The following is a 14781-nucleotide window of genomic DNA, read 5'->3' as shown; positions in this document are numbered from 1 at the left end:
TCTGCTGCTTTTCTGCCCACTCATACTTTGCATGTAATTATCTTGAAACTATGTGCCATTACTAGTAAGAAGAGAATTTTTTATCCAAAACTTATTCCATTAATAGGCTTTCAATTTAGCAAAATTTAATCTTAGTTTCTATTTCACTTTGAGACAAACTTTAGAAGAGTGATATTAAAATTCACTGGGGAAGCATTATAAGCTAATTAGGCCAAATTCTCAGCCCTCATGAAATAACTTCTGATTTGAGAAGAGAGCAGGGAAAGAGAGTTGGGCCTCTTGGCAATTAAAACGTCTCCCTTCAATTTTGAGACTGCAACCTCTGGATTACATATTAGATTATATGTTAATTTCAGTAGGTCCAGTGCCTAAATGTAGTTCATTTACATTTATAAATATAATTAATAATTTCAGCAAAAGCCTGTGTGTCTTATTTTTTCCTTTGACAGAATGACCAAGGTTGGAAGGGACCTTTAAGATCATCTAGTCCAACCATCAACCCAGCACCACCACAATCCCCAAGTGCCACATCCAGACACCTCTTGAACACCTCCAGAGATGGTGACTCCACCACAACCCTCCTTGGGTGACTTACTCCGATGCCTGGCCAATGCCTTTCCTCCTTAAGAGCTCTTGTTTTCCAAGACACAGCCTGTACACCAACAGAGCCGGCAGCAGGAAGGAGGGGGATTCAAGGAATGATGATCTGGAAGCGGAGCTTTCCCATCTGACTGTTTCAGGACCTTTTTGTGCACTAAACAACAGTTTTCTTGAAGCCCAAGCTATTTATGTGGGATTTAAACAAGCCAAATGGGAATAAGTATTCCCTTCAGAATATTTCAAAAATGTACAAGTGGGCTAAAGCCGAACTGCTTCTCAAGCAATTTCAGATCCCATCCTCCTCGACTAAAACTAGCTTGTACCCGAATTTATTTGAGATCCTACATCAAATGACGAATGGAAAAATAAGTGTCATCCTTTTCCATTAAGAAAATATATGCAAAAAAAAATCTTTAAAAAATCCTCCCAGGAGCCTTACAGTGTATGGCTGCGAGAGGCATTAAGCCCTGCTCCTGCGGGAGCACTCAGTTAGAAGACTTTACGATGCAATCTGGAATTCTTCTGAGCCCTCAAGCGAAACAGGAGGAAGACTGAAGGTAAGGATAACACTTCACACCTGCTAATCCGGGCAGGACATCCCCGCAGGATGAGGAGGCTTCGTTCACCTCCCCGATGCGGCACCACCATGTGAACCTGGGGACGCACCGGCTCCAGGAGCACGGAACGGAGCTCCACCTTCAGCGTGCAGAGTTTTTAGGCGTACAAAAGAAGAACCCCGCGGGAAGCTCTCGGTGACCCGCAGAAGCCCTCTCCCGAGCTCCGCTCCCACAGGCTGTCTCCATCCCTGCCCTGCAGGCGGCGCCCGGGCCCCAGCGCCGGCGGCAGCGAGTTCCCCCGGGATGCGCCAACGCGGCCGAGGCGGGGGGCGCATGGAAGCGGCCGAGGGGCCGTGCCGAGCCGGCCGCCGCCCAGGGCAGCCGGGGCGGGCTGCGATCCCTAAGGAAAATCCCCGGCTGCCGTCTCGCTGCCCTCCCGCCGCCTCTCCTGGCGCTTGTCCCCACCCGCGGCCCGGGAGCGCGATGGTTTCTCCAGGAAGCGCTGGAGCATCCGCCGGCGCCGGGGCCGCTTCCTGCCTTCCGCGTCTGTTCCTTACCGGGTCCCTGCAGCCACCGCCGGCGTAAGAGACCTTTGAAGACTAAAATTTAAGTTAATTTACGTCTTATAATAATGACTTTTTTTTTGGTTTATGAGTCTGTCTTTCATTTATCCATAGTCTCTTCTTCTCTTTTTCCCTTCTTGAAAATACTAGGGAACTACGTTATGATGAGAGGAAATGGGAGTGCGTTAGAGGCGCACTTTACCATTAAACCATAGTACTTTTTCCTTTAAGTCCTAACTCTGATCTTATTGCATTTACTGTATTTCCTTCTCTCTCTAGTGTCCAAAAATCAACATGTCTAGCAAAAAGGCAAAGACAAAGACCACCAAGAAGCGCCCTCAGCGCGCCACTTCCAATGTATTTGCCATGTTCGATCAGTCGCAGATCCAGGAATTCAAGGAGGCCTTCAACATGATCGACCAGAACAGGGACGGCTTCATTGACAAAGAGGACTTGCACGACATGCTCGCCTCCCTTGGTGATGTCCCTTTGCTCTTTATGCTTGCCAAGCGAATTTGTGGTGTAAAAATCAAAATGCTGAGTTTGGCATATGAGAGGTGTCTCAGTTTGTATTAATGCTCCTTTTGTATTAACACTCAGTTTGTACTGACATGACTTTTTCAATTGGAAAGCTAAGCCAAGTATGAATCCCTTTATTTGTAGGAAAGAATCCAACGGATGAATACCTGGATGCCATGATGAATGAGGCTCCAGGCCCTATCAACTTCACGATGTTCCTCACGATGTTTGGTGAGAAGTTAAATGGCACCGACCCGGAGGATGTAATCAGGAATGCTTTTGCCTGCTTTGATGAAGAAGCAACAGGTACATGGGTGCCACTCAGCTGCTTGGCAGGGATATGGCTGGGGTTTTATGTTGTTTATTTCGGTTTCTAAACAGTATGCTGATTTTTGCACCTTTATAAATTAAGTATGAGATGGTAATCCTAGATGGCATATTCTACTAAGTAATGAGAAATTGGCTTATTACAGGGTGAAAGTAAAACCTGTCTGGCTGTTCTGTGTCAGTACGGAGGACTAGTAGGACTGTTCTTCTGTGAGGCTTTGAAGAAGAGTGTTTTAACTGGGCAGTGTGTATGTTCCCCAAAATGTAAAACAAGATGTATTTGCTCTAAGATAAGGAATTCACATCAGTAGTGTGTGATTTTCTGTGGCATTGAAAAGGTAATGATCTGTTATACAATTGGGTTTGTCTCCCCTCTGCAGTAGGTCTGAGATGCATCTGAATAATTCTTCAGATGTTTAATATTTCAAGACAGGCTGTCAAGATTCCATAAACTCTTTTGAACCCTTATCTGGCTGAGTGTTCTTTATGGCTCTGTGGACAAATGTTGTGCCCTCACCTGCAGCTCAGTTTGCTTTCAGATTGCGGGAAGGGCTGCAGCCTTAGTGGTCTAAAGGTAAAAACCGGGTGGGGTGTAGAAGACAGAAATGACAGATTGGACTGACTTGCAAAGCAAAATGAAGGGAAAGAGTAAAACACAAGAGCTCAGCTTTACTATATCAGACTTCCAAGGTTGTGCCTATAATCTTGAGGTTAGAGTTTATGCTTTTATTTATTCACCTAGGCTAAGATTCCTGAGAAGTGTATAGTAACTGGGGACGAATCCATAGGGCAGTCCTGTGGAATTACGGAGTACCGGTGCTTTGATATGTTGTGAACTTGTCTTACTAGCTCACATTGAAATTATGTAGCCTCTGTACTAGAGACGACACTGCATCTGTATCTTTCCTCACAACTTTCCACTGCAGTATTTTTATTTAACCAGTCGATATATCCTCTGAATCTTTCAAAGGATATTGTTCCGTCTCATCAGCTATTTTCAGTCTGTGTATTTTTAGCACCTTTTGCCTTTTCAAAGAGCATCCCCTTCCTGCTGAGGTGTAGGTAAACAGGCTTTCTGTTGGAAAGGCCTTTTCAAATGTTAATCGACTTCCTCCCTCTCAAGGGAAATCTCTTTACCATCTCCTAGAGAAGGAAGTTTTGTTAGTGGGTTAATTATTTTCTCTCCACAGGTAGTCTGACTCACTATGCTACAGGGTTGTTTTCATGTGCACCAAAACAAGAGTCTGTGAATTACAATATAGAGAAAATGGTTGTGCTACCAGTTCTTTAGAACAGAAACCTTCTGTGTAGGTGTAAACAATAAGTGACTAGTTTGGGCACCCATATACTGATAAGATTGATTTTAATATCTTTTAGCTCTGTGTGGTAAATGTTTTAGTCTAGTCCTACGATGATTTGAGGATAATAGTTTGTTGTGCATGCAGTCTGTTTTGTGTCTTATGCCACCCTCAAATTTTAACCAGGAAACATGTGAGATAGTTATGCTGTTTTATTGAGTTTTGATTCATAATAGTCAAAATGAAGTCTTCAAAATAGTGTCTGATGTATTTGTACAACCCATGTTATGTTAATCCTTTATTAATTTTATCCTCTGATTTGGCTTCTGATCCATTTGTTCCTTTTAAAAACATACAAGACCATATCCAGCTATGTCAAACTACTTTTTTTTTCATTGCATGGTTCCCACATGTGTGTTTGTTATGGGCCTGATTTTCTAGCTCTACATCAGTGTAGGTCTTCTAAAAGGGAGTAACACAAATCAGATACTATATATGAGGATAAGGTAGCCACACTCATTGGGTTTTCCTTACATTTCCTATATTGCTGACCTGGTTGGATATGTTGCTTCAGCATTACTATCACATGTAGTACTACGGAATTGGTATAAAAGTTGGATCTGTCTGCATTTGGAGTATTTTTTATTTGCTTTTTGATCCTGCCTTGTCATCTGCTTTGTGCTGCCTGCAACAGGCTGAATCTTAAGTTTTGCTTCATTTATTTGTTACTCCCCATTCACACTGAAGCTGTGTGGAAAGGAGAGGAGCCCTGTTTGCTTTACAGTTCGTTGCTGGTAAAACTTGTGGTGTATCCCTAGTCTGGCAGCTCAGTTCAGTGTTTAAACACCTAGCTATTCAGACAGGAGCAATTAAGTCCTTGAGGCTAAACTTGCAGCACCAAAGGCCTTGCATTCTTTGAATACTAATCCTTGTGTCATCTCTCATCACTGCTTGGTCTCTGTAGGACAGCAGAAATAGAGTCTAATCTGTTTAGCTGCCTTTTTCCTCTTCTTTACGCCCATCTGCAAAGAGACAACTCCAAGGTTTGACCTGATAAGGATGCGCCTGGCTAACTGAACATTCTCCCTACTTTTGAAGTAGAAGATTGCTGCTAGCCTTCTTCATCTGGAGTCAGTAGCCAAGGGCTGGTCTACCTTGGGATATGATGCTGTTTTCATTAGCATATGTTGTCCCTTCCCCCAGCATACACCAACCCTCGTGCTAATTTGTCATGCTCATTGACTGCTTTTTGGTCCCCTGTTCCCTGTTTGGTTTTGTCTCACTAATGAACTCTGTTTGCTTAAGTTATTCAACTCTCTTTCCAAAGCAGAATTTTTTTTAAATCACATTCTAATTGAATCTACATCAGTTGATGTGGGTGTCTGCATATGATTTCCAGCTGTTCCACAGAGTTTATGCATCTTCTTTTTGGAGCCTACTTCTACCTAATGTGTTCTGTTATTGATACTTCTCCAACTAAAGTCCAATAACCAATTTCTTTCTCAAATGAAGCAACTATTGTGCTGCTCAAGGAATGGCTGGTTTTATTTCAGCATTTAGCAGTTTCTGTATTCTACTGTCTACCTTTTGTTATGCATGTTCCTTTTTTCATCTCTAAATTTTCCTGTAATAATTTGGCAACTGGTGGTTCTGCCCATCTGTTAAAATGGAATTAGCAGAAGATACCTAGAAACTGCTCCTTTTTATATCTTTGTTAACTTCCTCAAAAGTCTTCTGCTCTTTTAGCATAAAATAAATAACACATCCTTCTCTTTTTTACTGGGTTCTCCACCTTTACCTCTCCACCATAAACATTCTTACTGCCTCCTGAGGTAACTTGCTCAGTCCTGCCTGAAAGTATCTTGTTATAAACTCCTTCCCTGGACACTTGCCAGGAGTTCACTGTATCTACATAAACTGCCTCCAGCAACAGTGTTGTGCAGCGCTGAAGAGCCAGAGTGGTTATTTAGTCCCCAGGGGAAAGTAGTTTAGAGAGGATGTGCAAATTTATCTAATTAAGTCAAGAAAAATATAGTTCATTTAAGAGAATTGCTTGTGTAATGTAGACTAGCAGTGACAGGAACTTGTTTTTCCACTCTGAGCCGTTGAAGATCAGTAGATGGAAATAAGTGTTATACCACAGCAGGTCAGGCTCTGTCTTCAAAAATCTGTATGAAATGCATTAAACTTCCTGTCCCTCTGCACTCAAGGAATTTCTTTAGAATTCAGTTAAGGAAGTTGTTTGGGGCTTTCTGTGCAGATGCAAGTGTAATATATTATGTGCTGCACTGGTTAATTGCCTGTCAGTTGGCATGTCTGTGCTGCTGCTTTAGGAGCCCCGGCTAAGAGGCTCGGCCTCCCTTTTGCGTTTCTCTCTTCACGTCTCATTCCAGGGTTCATCCAAGAAGACTACCTGCGGGAGCTGCTGACCACGATGGGAGACAGGTTCACGGATGAGGAGGTGGATGAGCTGTACAGAGAGGCCCCCATCGACAAAAAGGGCAACTTCAACTACATCGAATTCACGCGCATCCTGAAACACGGAGCGAAAGACAAGGATGACTGAGCAAATCCCTGGATACCTGCAGATAGCGCCTTTAATTTGTTTTTTCTTCTCACTAATTTTATTTCTCAGGATCTGTTTTTTCCATTTTTTCTTGTTGGGACCTTTTGCATATATTTTTAGCACTGCAGCTTCTTCCTGTGTGGATCCTAAGGCTGCTCAGGCACACCTGCACCTGTGTAATAAGACGGGAAAGTGGCAGGGGGAGAGAGGACAGCTTACAGTGATAGAGGTTGAGGGACAAAGATCAGAGAGTGTGGAGGCCCGGGTAAAAATGTCAGTGCTACTCATCCTAGCTAGATTAATTTTACATTTTTAATGATCATTTTTCAAATAAATCACTGTTTTGCTAAGTGCATAATTAAAATTTTCATGCTAGAAGTATAGTGCTTCTCTAATGATACCTGTAAATATTTTTGCAACTGTACACAGTCGTGTTGTTATCTATTTTTGCTTAAAAATGATGCATAAGTCACTTAAGCATACTGATGTTTGTACTTCAGCAACTGAGGATTTCACCTGCTACTGTGAGCACACAAAATGAAGAAGAAATTCCCATCCTTCGAATTTTAGTGTATAGTTAATTAATCATTTCTGTCCCAAGACTTGCACATTAAACATTTTAAATCTTATGGATGTAGTTGAGCATGTATTTTAGCACCTCAGTGCCTCCATTTCTGGACACTGAGTACTATATTAATAGTACTTTTAAAAAACTTACAATGTGAATCCTAGTGTTTTCTTTAAAACAAGATGTCATATATGGGTAGAGTTGCTTGAGTGATCCTTCTTACCAGATCTGTGAGGCTGCCAATATTGAATTATTGACATTTCATTGCAACCATTTATTTATTTATTTTACCTTTCTATCTTTTTTCCAAAACACAGTAAGAACAGGGTTGGATGAAGAAGGAAGGTATCCTGTCTCTGTCCTTTTGTTTTTCTGTCTGAAAATGTTATTCTTGGTTTTTAAATGAAACAATATACACTGTACTTTTAAGATCTCCTGCTGAGAGTGGTGCTTTGGATGTGTGAGGCTGAGGCATTCCTTTTTGTTCCATTTCTCATAGTTGTATCTGCTATAGTTTTTGTGGTATGGAAGGCATGGCAGATTTGCTACAGTGTTCTGAAGCAATTTTGCCATAATCAGACCACAAGCATTTGTGGTCCTGGGGTTTTTTTGTCTTGAGAGGAAGGATGATCAGGGGTGCTTCTGACACTTCTAGGAATTACATTGTTAATCCCTTCAGAATTTACGTTACAAAATTAAGAAAAGTCATTTGGCTGGAGCATTTTGCTATTTCTTGATAGGCTGCTGTTGCGAACTGAACTTTTAAGAAATGTCACTAGATGACAGTGATTAAAGCTCTGAAGCTCCTGCTCTACCTCAGTCCCAGTGAGCTTTGCCAAGGCGTGGGAGCTGTGTACACAGGGAATGACCTGCTCCTGCTGACTGTGGGCCTGTACGAAGAGCTTGGAAAAGCAGAGAGGGGGGGAAAGGTGCTGAACGGAATCAGACGAAATCCAAACTGTTCACAAATATTTTGCCTTGGTTGCTGCTGGTTTTTTTTTGTTGTTTGTTTGTTTGTTTGTTTTTTTAATACTTACATTTGCAGAAGGCAGCGATTAAAAACTCGAACAAGAACTTTTGTAAGCTATCGGTGAAACTAGTACCGATTTTCACGCTTCTGAAGGGGGCAAAGTCCTCCGGCCACCACCGGCTGGGGCCATCCGCGGAGCCGCCAGGAGGTGGCAGCACAGCTCCCGGCACGAACGCGGCTGTGACGGGCAAGCGGCTCCCAACCCAAGTTTTTGTTGGTTTTGGTTTGGGTTTTTGGTTTGTTTGTTGTTTTTTAGGGTTTTTTTTAGTCCCAAAGAGCTCATTTGGTGCATTGTGCATAGGGGAAAATACTCTCCGTTCCCACAGAAGTCCTGCTCCTCCCACAGCAAGGGCTAATGCTGCCAGGATTTTTCACATCGCAGCTCTTGCATGCGCCAAATTTTTGGTGCTTTAGTCAAATTCATTCATTACAGAAAAAAAACGAGGCCTCTGCAAGCCGTTGTTACAAGGTTACATGCACAAACACACATGTGGTGTATGTTTGGCAAAGACTGGGTTTCAAAAGGACTTACAGACTTCCTTGTAACTCAAACCAGAGACACTGCTCCTGTGTTTCACTTCTCAGTATCTCAGTGAGTGCTCTGCTTTTGGTAAGATTACCTTTGAAAAAAACTACTTGCAAATTTAAATGTATATGTTTGTATAACTTTGTTTACATACGAAAGACTAAAACCTGTGATATAAACTAAACTGCTGGGGCTTAGAGTGAGGCAGCTGGTATTTACCTACAGCAATAAATGCCAATTGTTAAACCCCAGTGCTTGCTTACGGGGCCAGAGCTGTGTTGCTGTATAGCAACACCTATATGCCATTTGGCCTTGTGATGACGAATTGTAGTTCAGTAACACTATTGTTCTTAGCCTTGCCTTCAGCAGAATCTTGGTTCTACTCTCGAGTTTAATGGCATTTAATGTTCTCATAAAAGCATGTCAGAGAGAATGATAAAAATGGATTTTTGGTGTGTAATTCAGAGGCCTGGGATTTCTCTTGCAAAGAAATTTTAAACCCCTGCTCAGCTCTGATGCAGAGGGTGCCTTAAAGTCTGTGTGTGTCTGGAACCAGTAACACTGGTTTTATAGACTAATTGCATTCTTAGTCCTGGCAAAATAATTCTCAATAAGAGCCACAGAATTTTCAAGTGTTGTCACTGAAGTGGGTCAGCAGAACATGAAGGCGTTTGTCGTGGGATGTCTTTCTCCTTTTATTTTTATTATTAATTCAGCTGTTTTGTAGCTAGGTCACTTGAGTGGAGGGCGGGAACAATGTGCCCTTGAATCCTCTCAGCTAGAAGAGAGAATTAAAAGTAGGTCTGCAACATTCAGGCTGAATGTTAAACCACTGAACAATTGAGTAAGGGAGGGTGGAACCATCACAAGCAGCTGTGTTTCTTATTGTGCCTTCTTTTTTCTTTTTTTTTTTTTTTTTTTTTTTTTTTTGGCAAATGAAGGCGCTTAGGCAGTGATCCCAGGAGAAAGAATAAAAGAGATCCATTCTACCTTGAGAGGACTCTTCCCTGCTCTTCAAGGTGAAGTTCCCAAAAGCTATGACTCACAAGTGGGGCTGGAATGCTTGTTTCCTGTGGTTGCAGAGGCAACAGAGCTTAACCCTGAATGAGTTTTAGCTTATAAACCGTTTCCTCTCCAGGACTGTTTGTGAGAAGTAGTGGCTTGCCAGGGAACTGTCTCACACATCCTGTATCTGGCTTAACACCCCCCACACTAACTCCTGCCAGTGTAGGTAATAACTTGTAAAGGTTCTCACTGTCTTTACTCTGTTAGAACACCGTGCTTTGTAAGCTGCTGTGGCTCAGCACCTGATTATCCTTGAGCAACTCAGCTCTCTCCATACTGGGGCAGTCGATTCGAGAGCTGTGCTGTCCCTACATGTGAATTACAGCTCCTGTAGAAAGGGCAGTGGTGACTCCTTACCTCCTCTTCAGTATTTCTTGTTGATGAGATTCAGCGGATCCTTACCCAATACCCTTGTTTTAATAGTTACTAATTTTAGCTCGTAACTCCTCTGTCTGGGGAGAGAGCAGCATCTGTCAGTGTGGCCGACACGCCTCACTGTGGATAGTAGCAGTGGTGTCGAGCATTCTTCATTTACATACGAAGTAGCCGGTATTTAATACAGCAACCTCCAAATGCCACATAGAACGGTGCTTGTTCTAAAACCCGCCAAGGTCTGGAGAGAATTCCTGTCACCAGGGTGGTGGTGTCTAAATCCTAAGCACTTGGTCTGACCTTTGTGGACGGTCTCCTAGCGGCAGGCAGGGCTCGTTCTGCTATTCAAATAACCCCAGCTTACTGCTGACTCATCTCTAGTTCCACTCGGCACATCCCAGTGCTTAAATATAAAAATTGTTTCAGTAGCACTCTGTAGCTGTGAAAGGCAAACCTAACCAGAGTCCCTATGTAATCATCATGAGATCAGAAGTGTCATGTAACCGGCGTAATTAAAAACATTAAAAAGCGTTCACATGACTTTAATAGGGATGCATACCAGTCCCAGCAGGCTTCTTTCACTGAGTAGGTAAGACTTGCAAATTAAAGATACTTGCAGCTGGAAACTTCCTTTTCAAATAACTGCAGGTCACTGTGACACTGGAAATGGTTGCAAAAAGCTACAGTGAGACCACAGTCATGGCACGCTGCCCCCTCCCACACACATGCACACGATTTCCTGGGAAATTTGCTCAGCTCCATGCCCCACAACCCTAGCAAGCTTCAAAGCTACAGGGCTGGAGTTAGTTAAAAGGAGAGTTGACAAGATTCATGTTAGTAAGATAAGCTCATGAACTTTGTGATTCATTTTTGGAAGAGAATTAAATGGAACAAAATTACTTGCCGCTAATGCTTGCCTGTTTATTTCTTTCACTAATTCAGGGGATAAGGTATTGTATCTTTATAAGAACCTCAGATATATGTTGTGCAAAACACAAGTTATAACACTATTATTGCTATCCTGTTAGCAAAGAGGGGAACTTGGTCATGAATCTAAATCATCCCACTTTGCCTGCCCTTCATATTTGCTAATTAAAAAAAAAAATGCAATTTTCAATTGTCAGAAGACAGCATTTTTTTCAGACTTTGAATTTTTGGTAACCTAATTGAACACAACCTTATAACTTAACCAACAATAACTAGTTTTTCTGCTGTAGAAAGTCTAGATATGCAAACTGTTGTTATTGGTGTTTTTTAGCATATCCATCTATTCCATGGCCACTTTGCCCAGGTGGGGCACAGAACAGCAGCAGTGTTACAGCTGTATGAGGGGGTGCTCTACTACATGCAGACCTAGAAGGAAGAAGGAGTCATCAAACTTGTACAAAATGATGAGTAAGGAATACACTGCAAAAATGCAGAACTCAGATTCATTTGCTGGAAGATGACATGGAGCTATCTGAATCCCAAAGAGGAGGATGAGCTGTTGCCATGAAGTGCTAGTTACAACTGCATGATAAGCAGAAAACCTACCTGATAACAGGTGCAGCTGAATTTGGAAGCAAGTTGCAATGTGGATGGGACAGCAATCAGAAGACAGTGATGACACTTGTTAGAAGTATTTGGTTTTACTCTGTTCCTGATGCAAAGAATGCAGCCTGCTGTCCCTGAAATTTTCTGCCCCAAGCTCTGGACACAGATTTTGGGTATCTGAGTAGCCATCTAAACTAATGAAGATTAAAATACCAGAAAAGAAGATAGGGGCCGAGGCACTCAAGTATTTCCTGATGCAGCTGATCAGACATATTACCCTCTAGCTGAGCTTCCAGTAGTCAGACTTCTCCAGAGGCTGGAAACCACTGTCCAGTCAATCGTTTTTGTAGCCCCATGCTTTGGCAGCTGACAGCAGCTTTTCCAGGGTTCTGTTTTCCATTTGATGTTTGACTCCTCTCCTCCCTTCCCCTCCCCTCCCATCCTTTGTGCGAGCACTTAAATGCCTTCCACATGTCAGGGGCCCGCATCTACCCTTTCTATTACAAGCCTTACATATGCTGAAGGGTTAAGACCTTCAAGCAGGAAAGGCATTCCCTTCTCTACTTTGTGTACCACACCTTGGGCCTCACTTTGAGATAAGATTCAAAGCAGCTAACAAGCTGTAAGGCAGGCTTTGCAAATTTTGATGAGCAAAACTTCACCTCCAGGATTAAAGAGTACTTCAGTGGCAGCTTTTAAAATGCTGGCAAGTATCTAAAGGGGATGGCAGTACCTCAGACATTTCAGGCTCTGGGGTGAAAGTGCAGATCAGATTCCTCTGCACATCTCTGGGTGCACAACACCTGACAGAACTGTCCTCTGAGGGCAGTGGGTGAATGGAGAAGAGGAGACTTTTGGCTGATGCTCTTACTAGTGAGGCCTGGAAGATCTTACCTTATGCCAGGTTTTCAGGGCTGGTAATTATGCCTCTTTCACTGTTCGTCTCAAGGATTGCTATGAAAGAGTGAGTATCAAACAAAAGGGTACTGGCTGCCTATTTTCACAACACTTTCCCATCTCAAAGTGCTCTTTACACCTCTGGATTGACTGGATTATTCCTAGCCAGGACAGATTTTGTGTTCACACACACCCTTTGCAGGAATGTTTTTGTTACCTCCCGGTGGTTTGTAAAGTGACTATAAAATCAAGGAAAGCATTTGGGAGATGCTGTTATTATGAACAGGTTAGGGTGTGTTTATTTTAGTTATTTATTCTCCTTCCAATCCCTCCATGCCTCCCTTAAGCCTATTAACAGACAATGCTTCTACGAACAAAGTATACTGAATTCATTGAGGCTCACCTAAAAAGGCCATTTCAGCAACATTATTCAAGTTTCCAATATTTATCTTTACCTACCAATATGTATTTCTGGCTCATTTCTTGACTCTGCTGTTCTTAACCTTGGGACATGAGGAGGGGTGTTTTGTTTTTTTTTTTTTAAGGTATAATCTGCTTCAGTTTTAGCCTCTAATCACTATTTTATTAATGACTTGCCTATACAGCTTGCCCCATTTTATCTCTGTTGCAGTCAAAATTTTCATTTTGTGAATTTCCTTGCATTTCTCAGCTATACCCTGCTGAATGTCAGACACCTGTGACATCTGGGCATGTTCTTACATGGTCCACAAAAGTTCACTCTGAGCTTTTTTTCCCAAATGCTACAGAGAAAAGCACTGTATAAAATCTGTTTAGAACAGAAGTTCGTTGGGGGTGGGAGGTGAGAAGTTTTATCTCTGGAAATAAAAGCAATGTGGCATGAAGGTATTTGTAATGTGGGTTCCTTTTAACGAATCTTAGCCACTTAGTTGACTGAAGACATTAAATTGGTGTTTCCCTAAAGTAAGTAATTAACTTTCAACACTGAAAATTAAATTGCCTAAGATTATTACACAGCTATCTGAACAATACTTCTAGTGTCTTGTTGCTTTTATTGCTTTTTTGCCCCTGGCATTTTGTGTGTAAGCATGCAGACACCATGAGACATATTGATTAAAAAATTTGGGGCACTTTGCACAGTACAGTCTTGTTTTATACAACCTTATGCTATTACGTTATTACTCTAGCCAAATACTAAGTAAGAGCAGAGTTAAGAGAGAAACTTTGGGCAGTGCCAGTCTGTCCTATCCTGTCCATAGTCAGAAGTAGTTTGGACTCCTGAAACAAGCTACATGTTCACTGGGAGAAAGACAGACAGACTCCTGAGCTGACTAGTAGATATTTTTTATATTAGGCTGAGAATATTTCCTCTTAATACACTGAGAAAAACTGTTTGAAGAGCAACTTCTGTGCCAATGCTCCCAGAGCTCCGGAGATGTGAGCAGTCCTCCGTGTTTGTACAGTGTCAAGCACAATGCAGATTGGAGTGTGAGTGGGACAATAAATGTCTTATGGCATTTTCATTATAAAAGCACTTTTTTAGTAGATGTGACAAAAGCTATGTTTAAAGAGCACTGGGCCCTCTCTAACTCATTGGAACATCAGTTTCACCTCTGGCTTGGCTAGGCTGATTTAGCAGCTTTCTGCTAGCAAGGCTCTGGATAGCAAGTGGCAACCAAAATATTTCAAGGCTGCCTTATCCTCTCTTATCCCACAGCCTAATGACAAAAGGAGACAATTGTACCTTGTTTGCTAACTACATGTTGTGCTTTAATCTTGCATTTTGGCTAATGTTGTCATGAAGTTGTTAATCATCATTTTGTGAGGCTGTCTGCACAGCCCCTCCACAGAGCTCTGGGCTGCATTGCATGGGCACGGTGTCACAAAAGAGCAAACACAAGCACTGGCACCTGTTGATAACTGTTGTTTAGAGGGAAGTTGTTCCTTTTGCCAGCCAGTGAAACATCAGAACTCCAGGCCACTGAATAAATGCTATTATACATCATCTGGGCACCATATGGTCTGCGTGCTCTGAGTGTAGCTGAGCCACAGCCCTCCAAGCAGTCAGGTGAGAGACCTGGCTTCAGCCTCAGTAGCTGTCTGCTTTAGCAGCAGTAAGGCTTCCACACTGGTGTGCTCTGAAGAGAATCAGGAAAAGCCTCTCATAAAGCACCAGAAGGATTCTGGTCCCCTGTACTAGTGCTGGAGTTTCTGCTGACCCTTCCGAGCATACCTTCCAGGGTACAGCTCTGCACCCTGGGGTATCTGCTGCTCTGATGCCCCCTCAGAGAACTCATCTTCTACTCTGGTAACCAAAACTGTGGATCTCATCTCATCTCATCTCATCTCATCTCATCTCATCTCATCTCATCTCATCTCAT

At 42.4% G+C, this 14781-nt stretch overlaps 1 protein-coding gene across 2 annotated transcripts; it reads left to right on the top strand.

The window, feature by feature from the left end:
* Positions 1-1632: 1632 nt before the first annotated feature.
* LOC125318508 (myosin regulatory light chain 2, smooth muscle minor isoform-like) lies at positions 1633-7427 on the top strand. 2 transcript variants are annotated; one of them, XM_048289316.1, is made up of 4 exons: positions 1633-1738; positions 2000-2198; positions 2384-2545; positions 6258-7427. In XM_048289316.1, exons 2-4 carry the CDS (start codon positions 2015-2017, stop codon positions 6428-6430), a joined length of 519 nt encoding a protein of 172 aa, XP_048145273.1. In that variant the 5' UTR covers positions 1633-1738; positions 2000-2014; the 3' UTR covers positions 6431-7427. The 2 variants fall into 2 exon arrangements, with proteins under 2 accessions (XP_048145273.1, XP_048145275.1); XM_048289318.1 differs by having other exon boundaries at positions 1683-1763.
* Positions 7428-14781: the final 7354 nt, after the last annotated feature.

This window comes from Corvus hawaiiensis, chromosome 30 (genome assembly GCF_020740725.1).
Source record: "Corvus hawaiiensis isolate bCorHaw1 chromosome 30, bCorHaw1.pri.cur, whole genome shotgun sequence".
Taxonomy (NCBI): Eukaryota; Metazoa; Chordata; class Aves; order Passeriformes; family Corvidae; genus Corvus; species Corvus hawaiiensis.
The sequence above is the reverse complement of the archived record's forward strand: the minus strand, read 5'-3'. Positions and strand labels throughout refer to the sequence as shown.

Bases quoted from the DNA above. Each gene is read 5' to 3' on its own strand.
- LOC125318508 (XM_048289316.1), top strand. From the start codon at position 2,015: ATGTCTAGCAAAAAGGCAAAGACAAAGACCACCAAGAAGCGCCCTCAG. The intron at 2,199-2,383 runs GTGATGTCCCTT...CTTTATTTGTAG, and splicing joins CGACATGCTCGCCTCCCTTG to GAAAGAATCCAACGGATGAA. The intron at 2,546-6,257 runs GTACATGGGTGC...GTCTCATTCCAG, and splicing joins CTTTGATGAAGAAGCAACAG to GGTTCATCCAAGAAGACTAC.